This window comes from Hirundo rustica, chromosome 7 (genome assembly GCF_015227805.2).
Source record: "Hirundo rustica isolate bHirRus1 chromosome 7, bHirRus1.pri.v3, whole genome shotgun sequence".
Lineage (NCBI taxonomy): Eukaryota > Metazoa > Chordata > Aves > Passeriformes > Hirundinidae > Hirundo > Hirundo rustica.
The window spans coordinates 23,201,987-23,215,755 of record NC_053456.1 but is presented as its reverse complement, the minus strand read 5'-3'; the positions used below and the strand labels follow the sequence as shown (position 1 = coordinate 23,215,755).

Genomic DNA, 13,769 nt, shown 5'->3' with positions numbered 1-13,769 from the left:
AGTGCATAAAGAGCAAACTCTGAACTTCAGAAAGTTCTGAAAGGACTAGAAAATAGTGCTTATGTGGTTAGGAAAGATTGCTTCAATACTTTAAGGAATGCTCCTCTAACTTCATGCTTGGAAAAAATATGTGTGTTTCTATTCACAAAACAGAGATGAGTTGAAAAAGCTTAAAAACCAAAGGTTTAACAATTATCAAGCCCCTGGAACTGAAACTTGATAAAATCAATGTAGAAACAAATAGCGAGGCACAGAAACAATTTTTAAAGGGAGGTTTTTGCATCCCCTAACTGCTTTAAAGTTCAACCTGGAGAATTCCCCCTGCCCTCAAAGGAATATGGTCTTGTTTGAACAGTATTGAAGAAGGATGGCATTTCCAAATCCCTGCTTAGATTGGTCATAGCAATAGTTTTTGGCCTTATGATGTAAAATTATGAATTTGATAGATTATGGTAATTAGAAAGCTTAAAAATTAGTCAATTTACCATGTTTCCAAGAATCTTCGCATGTTATTATGGAAATCTTAATTTTAATTCTGCCTGGGCTTGTTTGTTCTCAACAGGTCTCATGTACACTATTATGAGGAATGAATGAAGGGAATCAAAGACTGTAGTAGGTTATTACTGATATTGCAGGCATTATTATTGCAAATATCAGCAGAAAGGCTTATTATCAAGGAATTGACTTACTAAGTCTTTCTCTTGAGTGCATTTATGTCTCTTATGTCATAGCTTTGGCCTCAGGCAGCATATGATCCTACCAACAGCACACATATGCTCAGAGAATAGAGTTCAAATATTTAAAGGGACATCATCAACTTGAGGATGCTTGAGTGGACAATATTGTACCTGCTATTACTAAAAGTTAAAAGTATTGGAATGGAAAGGGTATATATTCACCCCAATTTTTAGCTCTACTTTTTGTAGATTACTACGTGTGAATAGTTTATTGAATTTTGTTGGTGGTAAACACCTCTTCCAATGCATCACATCACAAGTGCAAAGCTTAAGAGAAATGGATAAAATGCAGCAAAGGTGGAGAGAGGCAGGGCGAGACTCCTGTGCCTCCTAAGGCACATTGGCTTAGCAGGGCACAAACAGGACTGCTCCTCTGCCCGCATTCAGAACTGGAGAGATCCAACCCAGAAGTTGACAAGTGTCCCTTTAAGTAGTGCACGTAGTACTAGTGGTCTAGCTGCTTCATTGTTTCTTTATAATCCTTGAATTGTGTTTGTATGCGTGGTAAAATTTCAAAGGTTTTAAAATCAAGAAATATTTTCATAGCAATTGATGAGTAAACTCTTCACTGTTTTTATAATAAAATTTTTAAAAGACATCTCACTTTCAGAGGAATTCAAAATAAAACTAATCTAGCAGCTTTTCATACTGAATGCTTGCTTGCTAAAATCTCCTATGAAAGGAAAGATGCTCCCACAACAACAGACACTGTCCTTCTGAGGTGGAGAGCACTGTCTTTCGTGGGCTGTATAATCCCTTAAGTTCTGGTGTGTAAGAACTTCACTCCTCTGTTTTAGCAACTATTCTCCATCAGTTTAATGGTGCCAGTAACTTGTGTGAGGACTCCAACATGCTGTCTGTTCTCTTGTCTGCTCCAGCTGTTTCTACTCTCCGCTTCTACTCTGCCATATGATAAAGTTGTTATTACATGCTGTCCCAAGGTGACTGTATTGTAATGCCCAATTTCTGCTGATCTTAAAACTATTTTCCTCCTTATGGCAGCACTCTATATGGAGTTCAAGCATCTTAGGTATTATAGTTGCTCTTTATAAAAAGCATGTGACTTGTTTCATGGCTTGCTTCATTTAACACAGTGAACTAAATAAAATAGTAATCAACTGAGAGAGAGTGTGGTTTTTCGTGAACACAGTGAAGGTTTACTTGCACTGATGTTTTTACATGCCAGGTGCCAAGATGTGATTAGAAGAAGCATGCTTTCTCTGAGTGTTTTAATTTGAAGTAAACAACAATATTAACTTCTTTGGTTAATATGTAACCTTCAATAGAGGCACCTAGTGGTATGCCTGAAATAATGTTTTAAAATTGTGTTTGGAAATATGAATTATACAAAGCTATTGCTGAATACTACAATGTAATGAAAACAGACTGGTTTGGATAGGACTTTTTTCTTGCCCATTATTTAGTAAATTAATTTATTAAGAAGTCAAGAAAAACATTTAAATTCATCAGCTGAAATTTCCAAGATTTGGAGTTTGTATTAAGTATATAGTTCCTTAATTTTGCTTCTAACAAAGTGGCCTGATTCGTCAAGGCATCTGATTGTATAGAGTCAGGAACAATGAAGGAGACTCAATATCATTGAAAAAAATGGGCAGATATTTGTGTCTAACTTTAGCCATGCAACTTCAAAAACACTGACCTAGTTTCTGAAGATAGTTTTAAGACAAAGGTGAAGTAAACATCTCAGTACATATTTCTCCTGCTCTGTTTGGGCAGATGAAGATGAAATAAATAACAAAGAATTTAAAAATATCCTCTTCTCCCTGTCCTTCAGGTTCCAATTTTCTTAGTATTTAAAAATAATATTCAAGACAATTTATAAAGCAATCAAGACTGACAAGTATTTAGTTTGCTATGTTGTACTTGGGTCTACTAAAGTTTGGTATGGGGTTTCCTCATTTTAACCCTTCTTTTTTGATCGAATGGTGAAGTAATATTTTTTCAATTTTCAATTGTTTCAGTTGCTGTTAGTGTGAAGGTGAAAATATTTTATGATATCTGTACTAGATCAAACAGAAGGAGAAATTGATTATTTAATCATGTTTCAGCACAGTACATCTTTCTAACTGCAAGCAATAAAGACTAGGGAACACCACATGAAAACTGAGTTGCATCTTTCTGAATTGGATGTGTTTACATTTGTGTAGTCCTTTAAATCTTTAAGCAGCACAGAAGTAAAGAATTACGTTAGGAGTGACAGAGCTTTATGTAATGTTAGAGCCTCTTTTTCCAAGCTACTGAAAACATGCAATATTCATTAAAATCCTGACATTTGAATATATAAGAACTTTCATCCATGAAAACTGTTAGTATAAAGCTATTAAAAATTTTTAGGTGGAATAATATGGTGCCTACTATTGAAAGTGTCACTTTTCTGTCTTGTCATCCATTGTATTATATACAAGTGCAAAAAAAGTGAGCCTGATTTGTTCTCCTTTGTAGAGCCAGGCCGAGGCCCACTACAAAGGAAGTAAACATGCCAAGAAGGTCAAAGCACTAGAGGCAACGAAAAACAAACCCAAAGTTGGTTCTTCCAAGGACAGCGCAAAGGTTAACACGGGCTGCTCCACCACGCCAGTCACAGCCAACATCTCTGACAAATCAGGTCAATGAAAACTTTTTGTTATATACATCCTTTATGTTCTCCTTTTTTGTGTTTGTATGAGAGAATTTGATTGCATGATAGTGATCCATAACTTGTCTTTTCTAAACTATTAACTGTGCTTTCTTGTACAGAATTGATTTGTTTTGATACTCTCAAATTGCCTTTTCACAGCTGTGAAACGACCGGTGTCCCTGAATGCTAAAGTGTATTTCTCAAAACCCGTTAAATTTACTGTTAAAAAGTATGGGTGTTCTTATAGCAAGAGTGAATGGATGTGGGTGGAGGGTGAATTCTGAGGTTGTATATTCAGCTGAAGAAACCTTTGTAAGAAAATTTTCCTTTCTGAGTAAGACAATGTTGCTCTAATGGGAAAACACACCTACAGAATGTGAAGCCTCGTGGTCTGGGTATTTCCTGAGTTTCACAGCTCATTAGTACTTCAACATCACTTCATCACTTCTTCTTTTTTTTTTTTTTTTTTTTGGTTTATCCTCCAGATGAGTAATCTGAGGAAGGTCAGCAACACTAGTAGTGGTGGAACTGCTTGAGTTTCTGCTCTGTCAGTGTTGAATTACTGAATCAAACAGGAGACTTTCATGAACTCACTGACAGTGTTTTTCAGGAGAAGCCCCCAACTGTTGATTACCCAACTGTCAGTCCAGTGGACTACTACTGATAAATTGCTTCTTCCTAGGGAGCCATTTATCATTCTCTTCACCAGTGCTAATCTTGACTCAGGTGCCATGAGGTGAATAACAGCTTTTTGATGTGTGCATTAAAAATAACAAAAATAGCAAAAATTTAAAAAAAAAAAAAATCCAACTTAAAAAAAAGTACTGGTGACTGTTTGTCATCCTGCTGTTTTTACAGCATCAAAACTATCTGTGGGTCCTCAACAATGACAGTGGATGCCAAATTTTGGGTTGATTTACCTAGCAAATCACATTTTAGTTTTGAGAGAGATGATCTAAGTCCCAGTAGCATCTTCAGGTAAACAAGACATGCTACTATAAAACAGTAGCATTTTGCCATTGATCTAAATATAGGTGGACTATTGAACTGAAGGAGATTTAAAATATTTGATAAATATTTTACATTCTGAAATAGTGAAAATAGCTTTGTTTAAGAGAGCTTACTGCTCCAGCTATGCATGGTGAGAACTCAGACAACAGCCCAAGTAAAACATCAGTTAAGACTTTAGAGGATTTAACATGTTTAGAATTCATCTGTGGTAACATAATTTTATAATGTCCTCCCTCTCCAATGCCAAACACTGAGGTCCAGATAGCAAAAGTTTCATCATCTTTTTCAAACTCCATCTTTCTCTTCCAGAAACGGTCTGGAGCTGTTTCGCGTTTCCTTTGCCAGACTATGAGGTCTGAATTGAATTAGTTCTTTTCTTTCCTCTGCAATGTATCTAAAACCTACATTCAGTTTTTGATAAAATAATACAGCCAGTCAAAAGGGAAGCCTGCTCTTGATATTTTTTTTTTTTTATTTGTCCTGTTTTGGCAGTGTGTTGTTATGCTATTAATTGCTCAGTACAAATTAGACAGATTACCATCTGTGTCTGTTGGATTACACCACTGCAACTGTTTCTACGTTAAAAATAAATCCCAGTGGCAATTTAGTTAAACACTTTCTTCCCATCAGGAGAACAGTGAGATTCTCTGTGGAGAGTAGGCTCCTCAAAGGCTCTTACTACTGTACAGGAGACTGAGGATGGGATATTTGGGAGGAAAACACCTGAACTTTGGGCAAATTTTCTGTGGTTTTAGGGAAAGTTGGTCACAGAGATGGGGTTTTGAACATAGTTTTGTTCAGCTGCAGTTTCACTTACAGATACTATTGCCTGTCTAGTCTTTGATATATGTTTATCTCCTTAACATAATGCTTATTGCAACTAAATGGTCACTAAGTTGCCATTGGGTAGTGTTTTGGCTTTTGGGTTTAGTTTTCTTTGGTTTGGTTTGGGTTTTTTTGAGTTTTTGGTGTTGATTTTGTTTTGGGATTTTTTTTCCTTTGGAGCAAAAAATTAATTTACACCATTTTTTTCTGAATGTTTTAACACAGCTTTTATTCTCAAGAAACCCGCTAGCACTAGATATTAACTTTTTAGGAATATTTTCAGTTTCCTTAGAATATCTTTAATACTAAGACTTTTAGTTCATGTGTGTATTAGTGGGGTTTTTTTTAAAAATCCTGATTTCCAAAGGAAATGAGGTTTATGGTCATAGAATCTATTCTTATCTTTGTCATTTTCTGGTTGTGTCTTCACACTTTTGACTGTATTGCCTAGTGTGCTAAAACAACAACAAAAAGAGATGTAAAGATTTTAATCCTATAAATCCTATGAATAAGTCCTGTAAGTTTGATGAAAATTGGCACCTGGTAGAAGAGAAGTCCTAACTTATGGTCTATCCTGAAAGATGCTGCCATGTGGGCTCTGTTTTCCTTGACCTGCTGACTGACCAGGGACTCTCTGCCTTGAGGATGGGACAGTCAAAAGCATGTATGTGTGCTGTAGGTCTGAAAAAATTTCTTTACAAGTACATAAACTAAATGAAATTATGGAAGAGAATTAAGTCCCACCACTTGGGAAGCTGTTGTTTAGACATTGTACTTTGGCAAGTTCCTGAGAAATGTTCAACAAGTGGGAAGTAATTTCTGGTGTCCTTTTCTAGTGTATGGAAGAGTAGAAAGAGGAGCTAAACAGAGAAAACATTTATAAGTTCTTGTGATAAGTTTGGGTTTTTTGGTTTTTTTGTTTTTTTTTTTTACTTTTTTTAATCTGCTGAACATCCATGGGTATTAGTGCAGAAAGGGTAGGGAGCATTATAGTAAAGTGATAATCTGCAATTATTCTCTTACGTAGGTCTGCTAATAAAGGGGCAAAGAAAGGCATGAGTAGCACCCTTTCTGATGTGCTGTCATTTTGAATGAGATAATGATGAGTGATTTGGAGCTCTCCAGACAGAACAGTTGTTAAATATTGAACTAAAATGTCAGGTTAAGTTTGCTACAGAGCCATGTATTCTTTGAGTCAGACATAGCATGAAGTCCAAAACACTCACTTGTCAGAAGTCGCCCTTGTCAGAAATCACTACAGTACTAACAGAAAAAATAATTTCACTGTTATCTCAGCTAGTGATGAAAGCAAAACACAAATTTATCCAGTCCTTATTTTTCAAAACGTATGATGCAGTGGTCTCTCTACAGCTGTTTCTTTCAGCTTGAGAAATGTGACTCCTGGTAGAGCTGCAAAAGTTAAATTAACCTTTAAGGTTTTTTGGGATATTTCCAGAAGAACATGGGCTCCTGTAGACAAAAGTGGCCTCAGCCAAATGGAAAGGTGTGACTGTGGTCTGAGCACGACAGTGCCCCCATTGTGAGAGAGAGTTCTTCCCTGCTATTGTTAATAATACAGTGTGACAGGGAAATGGCATTTGTAAATTGATCTACCACTCCCACCCTCAGCTGGGCAGGGGAGAGAAAATAGAGCAAAAAGCTCATGAGTCAAGTTCTGTCAAACATAAGGGAAACTTCTGACAGCTTCTCACAGAAGCCACCTCTGTAGCCCTCCCGCTACCAAAGCTTAGCCATGCAAACTCAGTACAGTGGCAAAGAGTCCCTTCCCTCCCAGTGGAAGCCCGGGGTTTTCGAGATGGCTGCAGAGAAGGATACATACATGTATGGCATTGCTTTAGGAAAAGACAAGGGTGATACCCAGTACACAACATAGTTTAGAATATTTGAAGTGTGGGTTAAATATAGCTCTAAGAATGCAATAGAAGATGTCTGTGACCCCAGGTCAGCATAGTCTAGATGCTTGCAGTGATGAATCCTTCAGGAATGCATATGATAATGACTGGATTGAAATGTCACTGTTTACTTATCAAGCAAAGAGGAATTCTTTGATCCTACTTCTAAATCAAAATAAATAGTTCAAAATGAAGCATACGAATGATGTGGTATCAACTTCTTTGCATTTTGCTTTGATATGAAAATTGGAAAGTAAATGCAACTGTTTTAAACTACTCAAGAGTCAAAATCATATTTCAGATTATAAAAGATAATCTTTTTTTGGCCTTTGATCATTTCTCTGTATGCTCAGTTGGCTCATGCCTGTTTCTGAAATGATAGGTTTGTGCACTCAATCTTCACTGCAGTAAGAGCAGAAGACCCTGCTGCGTGGGAATAAGTAGGTAGAGATAAACCCTTTTGGATGCTCTATGAAAACCTATTTTGTTCAGCTGGACCAGGAACAGAGAACATTACACACATAGCTAGGCCAAATGCTGGAACCTGTTTCAAATCCTGACCCTTTGTACTATGGCTTTGCTCTGGGGCACTGACTCAGGACAGCTCAACAGGCAGTGCACAGGGTCGTAGTGATGACATTCCAGCATTGGAGCACTCCTGGGCTGATCTGCTGTGTATGGCAAGAACAGCCAGCTTCTTGATCCTAAGGGTGTCCTCTAAGAGGTATTCCAGTCTTTATAGCTGCATAATTCAAAATAGCTGGAGGTTATTCTGAGGAACATTGTCATGCTGGAGTATGGCACAGTGTCTGACACTGAGTGAACTAGATCACATTTGGAAAATAACCTGGACCTGCTGATGGACCTAATGAATGACTTGATGTCATGTAGACATATGGTAATTAGTTAGACAGGATTGGCAACCTAAGCTTTATCAGACTTGGAAAAGCTTTCCTTGTCCTCTTGTCTGTAGGTTTTAGTTTATCAAGGGCTAACTGTGGATGCTTTCACAACAAAACTGACTTTTTCTCCTTTTATTCCTGAAGTAGCTTGCAACATGTTGAATCACATTTACTCAGGAAGCTTATGGTGGGTTGGATTTCTCCAGTGTCCCCATTGCCAGTGCTGTGTATTCATCAGCTACCAGTGAGGTGAAATGTCCCAGTGGAGGGCTCAGTTTGTATTTCATGAATCCACCATCATCACTCCCTTACTCATCTTGCTCTCATCAGTGATTTTAAAAATCTTTCTGCCACTGCTTAAATTCTAAACTTTTATATAGGCAACTCTTTACCTGGACTAATGCAAAAAGTGATACCAGATCTCTTAGCAAAATCCCTTCCCACCTTTATTTGCTTCCATTTATCACCTTGTTTTCCACAGTTTTTGAAGGAATGTCTTGTTTACATAGCTCAAATAAACTGTTCCTTATATGATCCTTCAGAAGTAGCTAGGAGCCAGAGACATACAACCTCCCCAGCTGAACTGTGGTGTATCTGTCCTGGGAAATTCAAGGTTATTTGTCACACAGGCACCATTATAAGAACCTCAAAGCTACAGTGATTCTAATTATTCTTCAACCTTACAATTTTGTGTAGTGTACCAAAGTCCTCTAGACCTCGATACAGGGCGTGACAAAGTTGAATTTTGAGGCTAGTGCAGGGATAGGAAGAAGCTCTAAGAGAGGAGAGGAAGAGAACAAGGATATTTTTGCTCGGTGTCCCCCAGAGTGTCACTATGCCCTGTTTAGAGGTTCTGCCTCATGCCCTTCAAAGATGCTTGTTCTTGTCTGGCCTCCTTCAAAAGCTACTGATGAGCCTCATCAGTTCTTCACATTTATGCTGACATAAAGAATTCTGCTGAAGCTATACTCTATAAAATAACCATGCATCTGTGTTTATGTGGATTCACATAGTGCCTGCTAAGTATAGGCATATTTCTGTTAGATAAAGGTATTAGTTTACGGTCAACTAAGTAGTAAATTCAATCTGATTCAGCCACCAAGGAGAGTCATTTCAAGGGCATTTTTCCACTACATCCTCTGAGGATGGTAAGCTTTGTTCCTTTTTGACTCAGTGTTTCACAGCCACATGAAGATCCTTCTATATTACCATCTGTTGAAACCCCAAAACAGAAGTAATGGCACAGTATAGAATTTTCTGCTTGACCACAGTGCTTTTGCAACTGATGACATAAAATATGATTAATAAAGGGTCATAAATTAATCACAGTAACACTGTTGCAAGTACCACATGCACATTTACATCCATGGCATATGCAATGCCTGTATTTGATTTAATAGTAAAGAGCTTCTGGGCATTTTCTGGCAGGTAATTTCAGCAGCTCTTTCAGGAAGTTGCTGTTTGGTTTATGCTCTTAGGATGAAAGATGAGCCAAAAAAAAAAAAAAATTAGCAAGTCAAAGTCTGTTAACAGGAAATCATTAAAATATGTTGGTGATCTTGAAACACTTTCTTCCCTGCCAGCCTTACTGTTCATGCTTTTCAAAAGTGGATATTCAAACCTCATCTTTCTATGTATGTCTAAATCTGAATGGAAAGCCAGTCATACTATGCATTTTGCTGTTGATAAACTCTTGGGAGCTCCTGGAAATCTTTGGTCTGTCTATAATGTTAGCACATTTCCAATTCTGCACCTCTACTGAAAATGATTATAGGTGCTATTAACTGAGAAACAAGCCCTGCAGCTGACACATGTACATTGCTGAGCTGTTGCAAGTCTTGTTTGTACCGGAAAAGGCCAAACTTTTCTCTCTCCAGTTATTATAGCAATCAGAAATATATGAAACCAGGATTTTCTTTTGAAGGAATGGTAAGTTTTTCTTTTCCTGCAGTAAAATAAGCATAGCTTGAGATCAAAAATATATTGTAAGGTGAAATAAGACTATTTTGGGTGTTCTGCTCTGTGCCTGAGCACTCATGTTGTGTGTTATTAAAACTGTATACCTCTAGTATTTCTATAGTTACTTGATTTCTAAAAACATGAATTTCATAGCATTTTTTTGCTAGCGTTCTTAAAATGATACAAAGCTTTTGTTTCTTCGAGAAGTAGAGCTAGGCATTTGGCCCAGCAAAACTGACTCTACCAGTGCTGCTGGATGATGGCAACAGGACCAGGGACGCTCTCCGCTGCTGGGGTCTTTTTAACTGCATGTCTGTGGTCATTTAAAGAATCCTTCCATAACATTGAATCTTTCAGCACCTCTCTTATACTGTGAAATCAGGCATCTGTTTCTCTTGTTTGTTCTGTTAATGGTTGAATATAGACTTACCTATTGAATATCCCAAGAAGATTTTTTTTAATAGGATGATAATGGAATCATAGTGAGTATGAAATAACAAAATAACTTGCTAAAAAGACTCCTGCTGGTTCTGTTGGGTTTCTTAGCAACCCTGGGAGAAATAATTTCAATTGTATTTAATATTTTCACAACAGTTATTTAAGCAACATATTTCTAAGGAAATAAGGCTGTTCCTCAGATACTAGATATGTATTTTTCATTGGTATCAGAGAATAAATAACATGATTGTGGTGATCATTTATACAATTGGTAGTTGAATAAAGTTATCTCTGTGTTCAGTTGTGTGAAGTTAAAAGCTATGTTAAAGCTGCAAAAATTAAGTTTTCTCCTTTTTCCTGAGCCCTTGAATGAATTTAGTGTCCAAATATGAAAGAATGGGTCAGGACCAATTCTGCTTCACAGTGAAGGGGGACATATACTTCATTTCCTATAGTAGAAAAATTATTTATACAAACATTAGGCTACTCATTATTTCATTATTACTTGTTTTCAAGGACAGTGAAAATATTTAAGTGTTGGTTAGACATGTTATATCTGAAATGCAATTTATTCATCGAATCTTGAGGACATGACTGAATACTCATAGTGCTGAGGAAAACCTGCTACAGAAGTGGGTGAGAATGCACAGTTATAGATGTCATTTAACTGAAATGAAGACACATGTTTCATAGCTGACTTAACCGCAGTTCTGTTTGGGCAAGTACCAAGTGAAGAGTTCAGACACAGGCTCTTGAGAATTTACTTGCAGAGTGTGTCAGTTCTCCTTGATTCTTTTATTTAGATGCCCATAAATTTCCTATCAAGTTCCAAAGCACTTCAGCATCTGAGCATAGAGTTTTAAGATTTTTTGTTTTGCACAGGCAGAAAGTGAAATATGTTTCTAGTAATATATTTTAGATTCATAAATGGTGGAGCCATTATGTTATTTTTACAGCTGAGATAATGAACTGAGACTATGCAGAAGTGAAGGATCTCTGGGAAAAATACTGTATGTTTGTTATACTTTTGAAAGTTGTTTTTCTAAGCATTCCTACATTATTAAAAAGTTTAAAATACAGTGCAATACTATAGAAAGTTTGCATTCCAAGACATCAGATATAGATGTAGCAGAATTTGGAATGCAAGTATAAAATGTTTTCAAAATAATAGATGTCTGGTGTCAGAAAAAGCTAAGTTTATAACTTGCAAAAAACATTTGCTTTCACCCAGAGGAGAGCCATATTTTGTAGCATAGCAAATCTTATGCTGTGTTTCAGGCTTTGCTCACACTGTATCAAAATTTTCCAACTCAGAAATTTTCCTATTCCAGCCCAAACAGACTGGCATAGCTCAGAAAAGATGAAAGTAAATATTCCTGGCTATAAAGCAACAGGACCCTGGAAGACTGAGCTTTTGGATGATCTCACTTTATGGATACTCTTTAAATTAGCATTCACATTTGCTAGCTATGTTTTAGATCTACCACTACAGTGCTACTGATATTGCTGTCTTATAAACAAACTTCTAATGATAGTCTTCCCAGCTTGTCGATGTGTCACTGAGAAATTAAATATTGGCATTTGTACACTAGGAAATTGCTCTGTATTTGTGTTTGTAGACAAGCTGATTTTCTCCAGAAGTAACATGCTGCTTTTGCCACTGTTACTTGTTACCTTATTAGATCTAAAAGCTAGGAGGAAAAAGCTGGAAATTGTAATAATCTTTTTTCAAATTAGGAAAAGAGAAGTCTGATACAACATGCATTCTGTAAGATATCATTAAAGATCAGCAGGTGACATGGAGACACAATGCAAATGGCCTTAAACGAGCGTTCAAAGTTTTTCTCCAGACATACCACATACACTCCTGCATTTTGGCTAACAGTACAAAATCAACCCTTCTTATCCCTTTAGCTTTTGCACTGAGAAACTGCATTGTGTTGAAGTATTAAGCAAGAGGTTTTTGAAGTGTGAATGCCTTTTGTTGATACATAACAATTTTGCAGTTATTTTACTATATGTTTTATATGTTTGTGCCAAGGTACCTTTTTTTTTTTCCTTCCCTGCTGGTGAGTGCATACAGATGTTTCTTGATCTCGTCTTGTAAAACAGACACTAGCCAGCCAACCTAAACCAATTCCCTAAGAATCTCCAAATGTGTAAGTAATTGATTAAAAATCACAGGCAATACAGCAGGATCCCCTCTGACAACCCAGTAGTTGAAGCAGCAGCAACTTTCAGTTCAGAAAGGTCTACAAAGAGGTACAGGAATAGATTTTGCAGGGCAAGGTTTGACACTTGTAGATCTACATGTACTTCCAAATATTTTCTAATTTTCATCAGTCCACATCCATAAAAATTAAACCAAATCGAAATTGCAAAAGCAAACCTTTTTTAACATTACATCTTTATTGTGATCAGCAGAAATGTTTTTATACTCTGAAGAAAATTCAGGTTCCCTTGTAAGAGCACCATTGGTACGACAAATCAGAAATAAAATAGCTAAGAAATTGTCAGCATCAGTGCTGTAACATAGCCAGGCAAGCAATACTTCACAGTGAAAAAAGATACTTGGGTTCAGCCTGTTGGAGAGAAGTGATGCAGTTAATCAAATAAGCATTCTAGCTACCAAGTTCACCTAATATTGCACAGCCATCCAGACATTTCCTGATGTAGCTGCAGTATCTTGAGAAAATATGTTGCAGCTTATTTGAGGGCACAATTGTGTTTGAGAGGAAAAGCTTTATATTTATAGCGTCCATTTTTTTCTCATCTTTGTATAGAGACAAAATTTTTTCTCTTCAGAATGTGTCAAATGGATTTATTTCATTATATAAAACATAGCTCTTTTACATAAAGATGAGAAGTACAAGAAAAAAACATTTTACAAAAAGTAAAAGTAACCAAAGGGTTAATAGACACACTGTGCTGTCTGATTTGCATGTAGGTTTGCAGTGGAATTTTTCTAGAACAGAGCCCTACGGGTTTTTCAGCCTCATTTCTCAGCAGACTGCACAAATGGTGAGAAAGGTATTTTGTCTGGCAGCCTTTAGAGTCTCATTATTCAGCAAATGTGCAGATAAAACAAAAAATATTTTGAAATACCTTATCCAAGTTTGCTAACTCCATCTTAATGAGTGTGAAGAAATAATCTGATGCTCTTTGTTGTTTGTTTTGTTGGGAGGCTTTGTGAGTGGTGCTGAGATGTAGGACAAATCTGTAAACGTGACCACTAGTAACTTAATTGCTGTCCTACTGTTGTCTTTATTGCATATATTACTCAAAGTGTTCATCTCTTCCATCATAAGAAGAACAATTGTGTGTGTGCACGCTTTATTGCTCTATA

The 13,769-nt window shown here is 36.7% G+C and overlaps 1 protein-coding gene across 14 annotated transcripts in view; it reads left to right on the top strand.

Annotated features, from left to right (window-relative positions):
- Nucleotides 1–13,769, top strand: part of ZNF385B (zinc finger protein 385B) — a 155,623-nt gene that overhangs the window by 129,269 nt on the left and 12,585 nt on the right. For all 14 annotated transcript variants that reach the window (XM_040070376.2, XM_040070377.2, XM_040070375.2 and 11 more), the window contains one exon: nt 3,201–3,363. In XM_040070376.2, the coding sequence (XP_039926310.1) occupies nt 3,201–3,363 (163 nt within the window). The remainder of the gene's footprint in view (nt 1–3,200; nt 3,364–13,769) is intronic.